The following is a 14,630-nucleotide window of genomic DNA, read 5'->3' on the forward strand; positions in this document are numbered from 1 at the left end:
TACGAGAGAGCGACACACAACAACATGGCGCCTGTTACGGAGGATCCCGCGGACTTTCAGAGGGAGATTATCGAGAGAATCAGCAAGAATGAGGTGTGCGAGCTCAAGACGTTGCTGTCGCAGAGGAAGATTAAGATAGATTTTGTCGATGTGAACCGCATGAGCCCGCTCCAGCACGCCTGTTACAAGGGAAACATGGAAATCGTGCAGCTCCTCCTCGATCAAGTAGGTTATGTTGACTGCTGATGCTCTTCACGCCAACAGAGTTTACGTCTCAAGATTAATCTGTTATAAATTTAAGTACGCCCAAACGAGTATTCATATGATTCCCTCGTGATAGATTCGCGTCTCTTGCTTACGAAGAATTTATTTTACCTATAAATATTATCTGTGATATTCGATATCATGTTTGTTGAGTGACGTCTGAAAGATTAGCATAGTTAACGTGTATGAGAATTGTCTATTTGTTTTCCAGGGTGCTGACGTGAACATGTGTCGACACGAACACGGTTATACCGCTCTTCATTTCGCCGCTTTGAGCGGAAACGCTGAGCTATGTCACCTCCTGATGTCGTACGGAGCGCGCTTGGCAGCGATGAACAGCGTGGGCCGAACGGCCGCGCAGATGGCGGCGTTTGTTGGAAATCACAACTGCGTGGCGACAATCAATAACTTTATCCCGAAGGCTGATATAGATTATTATATTAAACCGCAGGGCTTGCAGACTGAGCCCATGCTGCCGCCGCATCTAGCCGATCATTTCCACAAGTTCATAATGCAAGTCAACATGAACCCTGTACGCGTGTGCATGAATTTACAGAGACTTCCCGCACTTCTGGAAAATGCAACAAAAGTAAGACACGATATATACGAGGATAAGTTGAACAAAATTAATATATTTGATGCACTAAAATATTTCTTTTATACAAGAAGGAAACAAGTCCTATTTATATTCCCCTTGTTCTTTTTTTTAGGTACAAAAAGTATTAGAATCCATGCGCTATAAAGAAATGATGCGAGGCGCTGAGATAAATGAAGTGATGGCCTTCAAGTACCATTACCTGAGTTGCATTGTGGCCGAGGTGTTGAAAAGTCAGAAGCGTCAAGAAGCTATGAAGGCGGAGAAAGGCGAGAAGGGGAACGAGGAGAGCGAGGAAAAGAAGTCCGACACTGTGGAACTCTTGATACGAAGGTTCCTAAAGTGCAGCAAGAACGATAGCTTACCGGAGTATCAGGAGGCACTTTTGCGGGAATCCGTGAGAGAGTTCCCATTCAGGGAAAGCACAATTTTCCGTCAGATGGTCGCTACATTGGCCAGTACAGATCCGCCGTCCGCCGTTTCCGTTATCGCTGCTGCGATTAATGGGCAACGAGGCTTCTTCGATAACGCCCAGACTTGCGTGACCTGCGGCGAGGACAAAGCCACGAAAAAGTGTAGCAAATGCAAAGCGGTGCAATACTGCGACAGAGAATGTCAGAGATTGCACTGGTTCATGCACAAAAAGGCGTGCGCCAGATTGGGTCAGTCCCCGGCAAACAACGGAAAGCTTACGGATGCAGATAAAGAACAGATCAGCAATGCCGTCGGCTCCAGGCTACAAAACCTAACTGTTGAATAAATATGTAATGTGTACAGATTTAATGTTGGCAGGTCCAATTTTTTTGGAGTGCGTTATATCCGCGGATGTTTATCTTTTCCTGTATATAGCCGTTCTACTAGAATTGATGGATCTCCGTATGATTATGCCTATCATATCTGTGAAAGCTAACATTACGCCACTATTATTGTGTAAGTAAATATTATTGAAAATGTGTAAATTTTTGTTGTTTAGTCAATCACGCGTTTGTATCGATATTTCGTTCTTTCGACTTTTCAATCGTTAAGAAACCAACTTCAGCAAGGAGAAACTGAATCAAATTATAATAAGTTTTTAATTGTACAAAAATATTCAGTTTTTTTTTATTGCTATACGCGACTCTGAGCTGCCGGACTTTTGTGAACTGACTGACTTTTATATAGTTTCATACTTCCTTCTTGGACAATGAAATTGCCAAATATATTTATAAGTTACTATTATTCTTGATGTGTACGTGCACTCAGTTAAACATATTTGTCAATATTTTAGAGCTATGTTCAACCTTCATTGTGATCTGTCGAAATAAAGCACATTTACTTACAAGCTTACAACCGATATAATGTGACAGTTGCATCATCTTCTCTAGTATATTGCCGTTAATTTATCGAGTGCTGCACAAACATTTACATTAATCAATAAATCATCTTCTGTTAATGTTGCTCTTGTCAACAAACATTAATGATAAAATTCGATCTGAAATGCCGGAATAAATTACATTTATCGAGATTACTGTTTCAATCACATTTAAAAAAACAGAATCTATATTATCACATAAATTTTATTTTATGTTAGACATCTTATATACATTTTGTTTTCACGTAATGTTGCTCTTGTCAATAAAATTATTAATAAAATTCAATCTGAAGTACCGAAATAAATTATATTTATCAAGATTACTCGTTACAATCACATTTAAAAAAAAAACGGAATTTATATGTTATTACATAAATTTTATTTTGTATCAGACATCTCAGACACATATTGCGATAGTACTTTGCTATCTACCGATAATGGAAAATTACGTGTTCACGACTTTCAAACGTACGCGTAAATATTTCCTTAAAAGCAATTTCTCAACGCAAACGATCGCGTCTTTTACGCCCAACTTCGACAATTTTTCCAATTTGTTCCAAGATTCAAATTCAATTGGCGGGACTTTCTCCCCGCGCTAAATCGCGCGGACGTCTATGAGACTTCAAACTTTCACCTCAAACAGTGAATCCAATCATTACGTTTCGCGTTGCACAAATATTACAACAGTCGTTTTCGGCGGTACACACGTATGTCGTCGTATCCGTAATAATACACGATTGCCTCGTAATTCCTGTTATCTGTGAATGAAAAAGATGGATGACATACGAGATTTTCTAAAATAATACATCAAGATGTAATGTGCCTTTTTCAATCAGTTTAACAATAATAGCAATTTTATTACGTATAGCACATACAAAATAAACGAAGTATCTATAATTAGCAACACATAACACATAAAATATAATGCAAAAATTCAATATCAAAACATTTTTTAGAAGAGATTTGATGAAGAACAATATTATTTTCTACCATGTGTTTCTATCAGCGTTAAATATTTTGGTAATAAGTGTATTAGTCTTTTAAATGTACACGGTCCCATTTTAATTGTGCACCTCGAATATCTTGTAAATGACGCACTTTCGTGGAAAATGTTTCAGACAAAATTCGTTTGGTTCTGAGGGGGCCATAAAAAACTACTATTTGACCTTAGTTGGAAGGTTGGAAGATAATGCCAACCTTGGTTTCACCTTGTTTTCACCTTGGTTTCTTTTAATGGAAATCCATATTTTTACGGCACATTCTCGTAGCCGACGTTGAGACATTTTCGAAACATTAATTACAGACCCTTTTCCAATGAAAACTTCCTAAATTATGAATCTTTAAACTTTAAGTATTGCCAGCATTTGTAGCATTACCCAAGATGTATGCGGAGATTACCTAAAATTGTCCAGTGTTAGATGAAAAGATGAAATGGCAGATTGCCAATGAACAAGATTGTTGATCCTTTGTTCTTTTGATTGCTAGTTCTTGGCGAAAGTCGGTAAAATTATTCCAGAGCGGCATAACTCTTTACCGGGTTTGTTTTCCACAACATTCCTGACCGATCTATCAATATCGCAAGTTTTTTTTTTTCGTAATTTTTGTTCAATTTGTAACCATGCAGTAATCCGAAAACGATGTCTCGATTTTGGATACAAGAACATATCATAAAGAATATGTAGTTCCCATTTAAGGAAACCAAGGTGACGTTGTGATCTTAACGCTTTCATTCAAGATCAAACAAAGTAGTTTTCTATTATAGTTTCCTCAAAACCAAACAAATTTTGTCTGAAACATTGCCCACAAAAATGCATCCTTTACAAGGTACTCGAGGTGTGAAATTAAAATGGAACATCATCTATATTATCTCAAATGGAAAGAGATGATAAAATTGGAAAAAGAAAAGATATTTTTTTTCATATCCTATTTCAATTCAAAATTTCATCTGTTTGCAATCCTGACGATTTATTGATAACAAAAAGAAGGCCTTTCTCTTTTCTCTTTTTCAATTACATTTAATTCAAGCGCCATCAATACCTCACACAGTTTTATTTAGAAAAAAATTAAACACTCGGAGAACACGCCTGCGAATTTTTGCTTACTGTGAAAAATTCTTTGTTATGAAAAATTATTATTTATGTTTTCCGTAATAACTGTTCCTTTTATAACTGTTTTACAGAATGGTCAAAATTTATAATGCAAAAAATCATGAAGATTACATTACTTAGATTTACCGCAACGCGTGTTAAACTATTTGGTTCGATAAGCTTTCACTTTTCATGGAATTACATGACAACGTGTAAATCTCGTGGTACAGTTATTGAACAAAATGAGAAAGTCGTTTTCTCTCTGTCTCTCTTTCTCTTATGGTAATATATGAGGCACTAATTTTGAAAGTGGTTTTTCAATGACACGCATATGTAGAATGAGTCTGTTAAACTGACAATGAATGAATCAAAATCATCTTCTTATTAACCACGAATATTAGAGCAAAGTTAAGTCATATTTGAGATCTTGTCTCATAAAAAATTCACTAATAATAAGATTAAGAAAACATCGTTTGTTAGATTATTTTTTAACTTCGATATCACATATTTTAAATAAAAATTAAACCTGAAGCTAAGCTTAAAAAGGAAACACTTCAATTGGTTAAAGTTTATGCTTCGTTTAAAAAAGTTAGCTATATAACAAGATTTTTTAACTTCGGCGTTCAATTTCAATATTTTAACAATTAAACCTGAGGCTAAGCTTCCATTTAAATAGTAAACGTTTTAGTTAGTTAAATCTTACACAACTAGCTAGCTACGGCAAGTTTTTGCAACTTCCGGCGTTTTTTAACTTGGATATTTTAACAATTAAACCTGAAATTAAGTTCCTATTTACAAAAGGAACGCTTTAGTTAGTTAAAGTTTACACTTTATTTGAAAGCTAACCGTACAGCAAGATTTTATCTGTTCACATTCTCACGTGCTGATTCGCAAGAATTTCTTTCAAATTATTCCAAATTTAAACTTAATCCTATCGATGCCGCGATAATAAATCTATTGTTTTAAAACGCTAGTTTTAAACGGCTAGTTAGATTCGTGGCAGATGATTCCGAAATATATTGCGTATACATATATGTATATAGGTATATATAAAAAGGAGTCATTCCTGTGAGGCCTCAAACGGACGTGAAATGATACCGTTGTCACTTACTTACCGTTGTGCATTTGATGTATCGAACTTGACTTCTATTCGTGGCGGAGAGAACGTGACATGCGTTGAAATATATTTCTCGTCGATATCAGCAGCGGAGGCTTCCGCGTCTTCGGCACTTCCGCCGTACGGTTGCTCAATCAGTTAGCTTTTCAACTGTCACGAACGAGCCGTGTAATTTAGAATTTTATTTGCTTTTATATAATGAATTATACACCTATTTCTCTCTTGTTTTGTTCTTATTGCGTCACCGCGACAAATGATTGAACCGCTCGTTACTACTATTTATTACGTTACGCACTTTACTTTGTGCGTTTGACCGACAAATTCACATCTAATCATCCGACGCGACGGTATCGCGCGTGTTTACCTACCTCACGTTACCATTTATGGAAAATAAGATTCTATGGTGTGTGTGCGCGTATTCGATATTTTTATATCTTCGCATCTCTTCAAACAAACGGGTTACGCGTGAACTCGTATAGGACATGCATTCGGAATCAGGGAATAAAGACGCGCATACGTAAATATTTCGTTCTCTGCTTTCGAACGAGAGGAGAAACATGCTCGAAAACAGGACATTCGAGGTCCATTCGGATTGAACTTTTCGGATACTTTCACTCAACGCTTTGCGTATCGATATTGTAATTATTACAAAACGTTTTATTAACCAATATTAAGTATACCTTTCCAATACGAAATTTATCTTGTTTAAATTTTCGATTTATTTTGTCGCAAACTCTCACTTGATCGCCGTGCGTGCATTATGCATGATGTACACCCTTGTTTTTCTCAGATATCAATAAGGGGCCATAATTTAAAGCGGTATTCGTTGTGCAATGCGAATTCGCGTGCCCAAATGTTAAGCCAAATAACCGCGTCATTTATAAAAAGCTGCTGCTGCTGTGACGTGTCATTTCTTCTTTTTCAGTATGACGAAACTGTATTACGTCGATTGGTCTTAATATTATATAACATGGTCTCAGGGTCAAGTTTTCGGTTAGTTCTGCAAGAACTGCAAGAATGATATACATATATCTGGTTCTTTAACCCACTTCCCATAAATGTAAACCATAATCTTGTGCGAGCACTCTCTTTTCCCAAAATAGAAGAAAGGATATGGGACATTCGAAGGCCACTGTACAACGTTACATGTATTATGTATCTGTACGCCTTGTAATAAAAAATGAAAGAATTTTTTCTTATATATATTTGTCTATTCTATTTAAACGTTAATCATAAAATGCGAACGTTAGATTTGACCTGTAAATTTTTTAAGAAATACAAAATACAGGATATCTGAAGCACGCGTAACCGGCATAACAATACACACATTATGCGTACTGATGCCTTGTAATAAAAAAATATACATTACATATATATAAAAGATTCTATTTTATATTTTTTTATATATATTTCGAGAAAGTATATTTTTTATATATTTCTTTCATATTTCGTGTTTCTGTTTCAACGTCAATCATGGAAATTCTTTAACGAAACGAATGTCAACTTCTTCTGTCAATTTCTTAAGAAACTCAAAACACCTTACATACCGTATTTAACATTTCTGATGTGGACGCAATATCCGTTAGACGCGAATTCACATGAATATTTATAAATCTTCCTAATATACTTTCATAACGCGTACTCGGATACTCGGATCTACGTGTGCGGAACGTGGTCAACAGGAACTAGTCATCGAACGCAAGGTCGAAAGTTGGGGGACCTCTTCCTCCTCTCGCACGGGTGTGCGTGCTCCGGCGAAAGGATCTCATCTCCGTTTAATAATGAACAGCATTCATTCAAGAAGCCGAGAAGAGATATATGATACCCCTTGATAATGTACCATAACGTACGATAGTCATCCGGCGAGCGCGAACTACGCAGGTGGGGAAGGTAAGGTCCCCGAGGAAGGGAGACCGTGGAGAACAAAACGGTATCCCGGGTGGCGACGATTCGGCGACGAAGTCACCGCGGAACGACCGCGTCGCTCAGTTCCTGAAGCGTGGGCGCGAGGCACGCATCGACAAACACCCGCGAAGACGACCCCCTCGGCGAGATGCGCGTGCCCATGGCGTTGACTGTCCTCGCGGCGTCGTTCCTGATGACGCGGGTCTGCACCCACATAATCGCGTGGCGAGAAACGAGGAGGGAAGGACCGATACGCGACGCGATCGAGAGCGGAGCCGCCGCCGAGTACAACAAGGACGACTGCGTCTGGAGACACGACCGTGACGTTTGCCCGGATCCGGACGTGCACGTGTACCTGTACACGCCGGGCCGTCCGCGACGCCTGCTCGACCCCCTGGAGCAGTCGGACTGGCTCCGGCAGGATTACGAACCCACCAAAGACAGCGCGATCCTGATTCACGGATACGCAGGTGTGACTCTCTCGGAGTCTGTGTGTTTTCGACCTGAAATTTTATCCCGGAAAATATTTGGGATTATCGCTCGATGGAATAATTTGGAATGTATATTCGGAATTGGTCTTTATTATCAGACGTCGAGTAGAGTGAATTTGTGTGTGCTCAGAAATAAAAAAAAAGAAAAATTATTTATATTACACAATGATGAAAATCACTATTTTAAAAAGAGAATGTTTATTAGCGTCAAACGTTACATTGGTTGAGAAGGATAAAAAACGACGGTCAAAACATCGTGACGATTATAATTGATAAATATGGTCAGTTAGGTCGAATAAAACATCTTTATTGTTAATTATTTACTGGCAGCGTAAAAGTTTCTGATTTGATTTAAAATGAAAATGGATATATGATATATAATGAAAGTAAATATAATCTCTCTGTGCGATTTGACGGGATTTCGATTTAGCTAAATATTAGTTGTGGAATTTTTTACTTTTTTCCACAAAAGGGAACGTGTTTGAAATATATATTCAGATTCTAAAACGAGAAACTATTTTCAAAAAAAAAAACTGAATAAAATTTTTTAAAACTTATACTCTGGTGCTGAAAATGGAATGTGAAACGAACGGAGGAGCGTTTTATTCGAAGATCAAAGGGCATTCAAATTTTTCCACGCGCTTGTTAGGGTCACCTAAAAAGGCGACGTCTTTTAAACAGCTTTCTATGGAAATGACCTTGATTTAGCACCATGTCACATTAATCTTTATATCGATCCACAGGTGGCGATGACGCGTTGCCAATGGCGATTTTACGAGATGCTTACCTGAGGAACGGCAGCTATAATGTGTTCCTGGTCGACTGGGGGGCTTTATGCGCCCGGCCGTGTTACCCGGCCGCGGTGGCAAATGTACGACCGGTAGCGAGGTGTCTCGCCGGCACCCTGACGACCTTGAGACATCTTGGCCTGCCGATCGCCAGAACCACCTGCGTCGGGCATTCCCTGGGCGCTCACATTTGCGGCATTATGGCTAATTATCTTCTCTTCAGAATGCACAGGTAAATATTACTTTTGTAAACAGTTACGCGCGCAGGTAATTTATGACGTGTACTTTCGGCGTTTGTGACATAATATGGCAGTTATATAGTTTGACGTTCGGCAATTAGTTCGGCCGTTAGTTCGGTCAAAATAACGCAAAATGAGTGTGAAAAATATTAAACATTAACTTACAAATGCGAAAAAGATATTATTACAACCGTGAGCAAAAAAACACTTCGTATAAATTAACCCTTCGTAGTCACACTTCTCTAGAATCCCATTCTAGTCATACTGGGGTCATATTGACCCAGTCTCGATTTTGAATGGTTGCCATTTTAATGGTATCGGTCCGATCGGGTTCAAATAAGTCTGGAACATACCTTGAACATTCTAAAATATAAAACAACTGCTGTTTTGTGAGAAATCAAACGGCAACATGTTGAAAAAAAATCGTGAACGAATACATGGTTTACGGTCTCTATATCTAATGAGCGCGGGTCAAATTGACCCAGTGTGACTACGAAGGGTTAATTCTATTACATATATATATATAGGATGCTCTACTCGCAATACGGACAACATGCGTTAAAATCTTGATGCAATGCTCTTCGCAGGATAATCGGCTTGGATCCCGCGCGTCCGCTTGTCCGACCGGGTCTGGTGAACCGTTTGGACGCCGGCGACGCCGACTTCGTCGAGGTGATGCACACCAACGCCGGATACTACGGCGAGGTCGGTCGCGTCGGCCACGTGGACTTTTGCGTGAACGGCGGCAAGGTGCAGCCCTTCTGCGCGGATCGGGAGATGTACCAGCTGTGCAGCCACCTGTGGGCGGTCTGCTTCATGGCGCAGAGCGTGGACGACGGCGGGACGAGCCTGATCGCGGAGTCCTGCTCCAGGAGATGCCCGTCGGGCCCGAGAACCGCCGCCCGGGCGGGTGAATACGTAACGATGGGACAGCACACCCCGATCAACGTCAGAGGATCCTTCTGCTTCAGCAATCCCGATCCGCCGTACTGCCCGAGGTACTGGAACGGCCACGGCGACGAGAGATGCTGCATCCCGGAGGTAACGAGCAAGGAGGAGATAGAAGAGAACGACGTGAAGTATGACAACTCGACGAAACGCTTAAAATCGACAAGCCGTTCTAAGTCGAATTTCGAGCTCGACCTAACGCGACTCCGATACATTAATTGAGGAATCATCGTATACGTTATTAATCGCACTGAATTTATTAAGTAAATTAAGTTAAATCGTTAGATTCGTAGAGGCTTTCTGAGAGATGTGCTGGATTTATATTATTTCAGCATTATTTCCTCAACGTAGATATCTTCCTTTGAACAAGCACTTCGAAGAAGAAAAATAATTCTTTATTAAGTTTATAAAATTTGTAGAGACTCGATTGCTCACAACAAAATGCACGAAAATGATCTCTATATTCGCGAATAGAAATAGTCGACGCAAAAAATCCGTCAGATTTGTTAAGTTCTATTAGAGAAAAAAGATTAAAAAAGATCTATCTTACGCGCGGTTTGGGAAATATCGTTTTATGTAGTTTGCGTATGACCGAGTAAAGTACTTTACGCATTGGAATCCTCGGCAGAAGGATTTTGTAAACTGATTTGAGAATGCGGGGCCGCCGATTACATATTCGCCACGCGGTGCGTCCCGGAAAAATCCCAGTGTATTCGTAATATACCCGATCCATACTGTTACGTGCTCCACTAAGCCGGCAAACGTATCCCCAATAATTAATCGATCGTGGGTATTGCTCTTCGGTTTCTGCTGTGACTCGGAAATTGATTAAATTGTTACGAGTTTTTTTTTAATTCATAATATCTGTAACAAGATCTTAAATATTTGTTTTTATGATATAAGGAGCTGTGTTTTTTCATGCGTTCTTCAAATCGATAAGTTATATAGATAAAAGTTGTACAGTACAGTACAGTGTCGTGAGTCATATCTCTATATCGAGTTCTCTCTCCCTTTTCTCTCTCTCTTTCTCTTTCTCTACCTCCCTTCCCCTCTTCGGTTTCCCCTTTCTCTGTTCACGAACAGAAGAAAGCAAATAAGTCGTAATAAAAAAGATTGAGAAAAAAATCATCGGAATAAAATTGATAAATGGATTATTTGCGCAGTAAAAAATTAAAAATAAAATTGTCTAAATGAAATTAATAGAACCATTGCACAAAGGACTTGGCTTTCGAACGCAAAGATATAGGTTTAATTAATTGAGAGCTACGCGAAAGACTCTTCTTCTCGAAACGATAAGCTTTCACTTTTCATGGAATTACACGACAACGTGTAAATCTCGTGGTACAGTTATTGAACAAAATGAGTCGTTTTCTCTCTGTCTCTCTTTCTCTTATGGTAATAAATGAGGCACTAATTTTGAAAGTGGTTTTTCAATGGCACGCATATGTAGAATGAGTCTGTTAAACTGAATGAATCAGAATCATCTTCTTATTAACCACGAATATTAGAGCAAAGTTAAGTCATATTTGATCTTGTCTCATAAAAAATTCACTAAGATTAGGAAAACATCGTTTGTTAGATTATTTTTTAACTTCGATATCACATATTTTAAATAAAAATATTTTAAATAACCTGAAGCTAAGCTTAAAAAAGAAACACTAATTGGTTAAAGTTTATGCTTCATTTAAAAGTTAGCTATATAACAAGATTTTTTAACTTGGCGTTTAACTTCATTATTTTAACAATTAAACCTGAGGCTAAGCTTCCATTTAAATAGTAAACGTTTTAGTTAGTTACACAACTAGCTAGCTATGGCAAGTTTTTGCAACAAGATATTTTAACAATTAAACCTGAAATTAAGTTCCTATTTACAAAAAGAACGCTTTAGTTAGTTAAAGTTTACACTTTATTTGAAAGCTAGCCGCACTGTAAAAAAATTTTGTAAAATTACAACTATTATAGTGGGTAATTTTGAGACCCACTAATAGTTGTAATTATACAATATAATGGTTGTAATTTTACAAAATTACAGTACGGAAGGAAAAAGTAATTTTGTATTACAATTACACAAATTAAAAATGTGTGGAAATTTACACCTATTATAGTAGGTCAAAATTACCTGTAATTTTACAAAAATTTTTTACAGTGCGTACAGGAAGATTTTATCTGTTCACATTCTCACGTGCTGATTCGCAAGAATTTCTTTCAAATTATTCCAAATTTAAACTTAATCCTATCGATGCCGCGATAATAAATCTTTTGTTTTAAAACGCTAGTTTTAAACGGCTAGTTAGATTCGTGGCAGATGATTCCGAAACATATTGCGTATACATATATATAGGTATATATATGCAAAGCAGTCATTCCTGTGAGGCCTCAAACGGACGTGAAATGATACTGTTGTCACTTACTTACCGTTGTGCATTTGATGTATCGAACTTGACTTCTATTCGTGGCGGAGAGAACGTGACATGCGTTGAAATATATTTCTCGTCGATATCAGCAGCGGAGGCTCCCGCGCGTCTTCGGCACTTCCGCCGTACGGTGTTGCTCAATCAGTTCGCCTTTCAGCTGTCACGAACGAGCCGTGTAATTTAGAATTTTATTTGCTTTTATATAATGAATTATACACCTATTTCTCTCTTGTTTTGTTCTTATTGCGTCACCGCGACAAATGATTGAACCGCTCGTTACTACTATTTATTACGTTACGCGCTTTACTTTGTGCGTTTGACCGACAAATTCACATCTAATCATCCGACGCGACGGTATCGCGCGTGTTTACCTCACGTGTTACCATACCATTTATCTTCGCATCTCTTCGAACAAAACGGGTTACGCGTGAACTCGTAGGACATGCATTCGGAATTAGGGAATAAAGACGCATATACGTAAATATGTCGTTCTCTGATGCTTTCGAACGAGAGGAGAAACATGCTCGAAAACAGGACATTCGAGGTCCATTCGGATTGAACTTTTCGGATACTTTCACTCAGCGCTTTGCGTATCGATATTGTAATTATTACAAAACGTTTTAGTAATATTAAGTATACCTTTCCAATACGAAATTTATCTTGTTTAAACTTTTGATTTATTTTGTCGCAAACTCACTTGATCGCCGTGCGTGCATTATGCATGATGTACACCATTGTTTTTCTCACATATTAATAAGGGGCCATAAATTTAAAGCGGTATTCGTTGGGCAATGCGAATTCACGTGCCCAAATGTTAAGCGAAATAACCACGTCATTTATAAAAAGCTGCTGCTGCTGCTGTGACGTGTCATTTCTTCTTTTTCAGTATAACGAAACTGTATTACGTCGATTGGTCTTAATATTATGTAACGTGGTCTCAGGGTCAAGTTTTCGGTTAGTTCTGCAAGAATTGCAAGAATGATATATATTCTTATGCGAGCACTCTCTTTTCTCAAACAGAAGAAAGGGTATGGGACATTTGAAGGCCACTGTACAACGTTACATGTATTATGTATCTGTAATAAAAAATGAAAGAATTTTTTTTATATGTATTGTCTATTCTATTATTTAAAATTCAATCATAAAGTGCGAACGTTAGATTTGTCCGTAAATTTTTTAAGAAATACAAAATACAAGATATCTAAAGCACGCATAACCGGCATAACAATCCCAGGTAGCACATATTAGTTTCATATACGTTTTTTGAACGTATACATAGTTTCATAACCGTAAAGAACCATTAAGAAACGTTTGAACAGAAATGTTTTTGAAACCATAATTTAAGAAACGTATTTTTTACGTTTCTACAGTTAACAAAAATACCTATTTGTTAAATTTTTTCTTTCAAAATTATATAATTTGCTTTATCTATATATATATAATAGCGCTTTAATAGCCTTCATTGAAACATTTAAATTTATATTGCACTACCGAGATAGCACATACACGTTTCAGATATGTTTTATAAGCGTTTTTCCGAAACATTTTATAACCGATTTCTAGAAACGTTTCTCACGAGTAAAAATGTTTATTCGAAAAACGTTCGATGGAACGTTTCTTTTCCGATAAAATAACGTTTAAAAAACTCTTATTATAGAATCTATTATAGAAACGTCTATTATAGAAACGTTTTGTTTTAATGATAAAGACATTTAAAATTCCTACTTTTCACGTCTTTTGAACGTGTTTGTCTTTGAGACATGCGTGAGAATGTTTTAGAAGCTTTATGCATATACCATCTATGACCGTCTATTCTTTTTCGAAAAAATTCTTGAACTGGTGCACATTCGTGCAATAAGTTAAAGTGAAATAAAATATACTTGTCTCACTCTAACTTAATTCTTTACTATTGCACACCAGTTCTTACTATGTCCACAATGTCCACAGTCATTACTATGGCCACAAATGTTCTTTCAGCAGAACGTGGTCTTGCCACGTTTTATTTTGCAACTGTTGGAAGTTTTCTAAGCTCAAATTTGTCCGATGACAAATAGATTAAGACCGGCAATAATTATAATTATGCGTACTGATGCCTCGTAATAAAAAAATATACATTACATATATATGTGTGAAAGATTCTTTTATATTTTTTATATATATTTCTAGAAAGTATATTTTTTATATATTTCTTTCATATATTATTATATTTCGTGTTTCTGTTTCAAATTCAATCATGGAAATTCTTTAACGAAACGTATGTCAACTTCGTTCTGTCAATTTCTTAAGAAACGCAAAACACCTTACGTGGGTAGTCTGAAAAGTTTTGAGCCTCAAACAAGTTTTTTTCGGTCAAATTCGGTCAAATTTTTCAACACAGTCTCCTTTTAAGTTGATGTTAGGCTCAAAACTTTTCAGATTACCCTCGTACATA

General features: G+C 37.4%; 2 protein-coding genes across 2 annotated transcripts; both read left to right on the forward strand.

The window, feature by feature from the left end:
- LOC139809382 (ankyrin repeat and MYND domain-containing protein 2) lies at positions 1–2,188 on the forward strand. The gene is made up of 3 exons (XM_071772240.1): positions 1–225; positions 476–853; positions 975–2,188. Exons 1-3 carry the CDS (start codon positions 25–27, stop codon positions 1,617–1,619), a joined length of 1,224 nt encoding a protein of 407 aa, XP_071628341.1. The 5' UTR covers positions 1–24; the 3' UTR covers positions 1,620–2,188.
- A 4,969-nt stretch (positions 2,189–7,157) lies between these two features.
- LOC139810380 (phospholipase A1-like) lies at positions 7,158–14,362 on the forward strand. Its single transcript, XM_071773880.1, has 3 exons — positions 7,158–7,789; positions 8,554–8,830; positions 9,425–14,362. The coding sequence occupies exons 1-3, from the start codon at positions 7,468–7,470 to the stop codon at positions 10,005–10,007; spliced, it is 1,182 nt and encodes a 393-aa protein (XP_071629981.1). The 5' UTR covers positions 7,158–7,467; the 3' UTR covers positions 10,008–14,362.
- Positions 14,363–14,630: the final 268 nt, after the last annotated feature.

This window comes from Temnothorax longispinosus, chromosome 3 (assembly GCF_030848805.1).
Source record: "Temnothorax longispinosus isolate EJ_2023e chromosome 3, Tlon_JGU_v1, whole genome shotgun sequence".
NCBI lineage: Eukaryota > Metazoa > Arthropoda > Insecta > Hymenoptera > Formicidae > Temnothorax > Temnothorax longispinosus.

Bases quoted from the DNA above. Each gene is read 5' to 3' on its own strand.
- LOC139809382 (XM_071772240.1), top strand. From the start codon at position 25: ATGGCGCCTGTTACGGAGGATCCCGCGGACTTTCAGAGGGAGATTATC. The intron at 226-475 runs GTAGGTTATGTT...TTTGTTTTCCAG, and splicing joins TGCAGCTCCTCCTCGATCAA to GGTGCTGACGTGAACATGTG. The intron at 854-974 runs GTAAGACACGAT...TCTTTTTTTTAG, and splicing joins TTCTGGAAAATGCAACAAAA to GTACAAAAAGTATTAGAATC.
- LOC139810380 (XM_071773880.1), top strand. From the start codon at position 7,468: ATGCGCGTGCCCATGGCGTTGACTGTCCTCGCGGCGTCGTTCCTGATG. The intron at 7,790-8,553 runs GTGTGACTCTCT...ATCGATCCACAG, and splicing joins CCTGATTCACGGATACGCAG to GTGGCGATGACGCGTTGCCA. The intron at 8,831-9,424 runs GTAAATATTACT...TGCTCTTCGCAG, and splicing joins CTTCTCTTCAGAATGCACAG to GATAATCGGCTTGGATCCCG.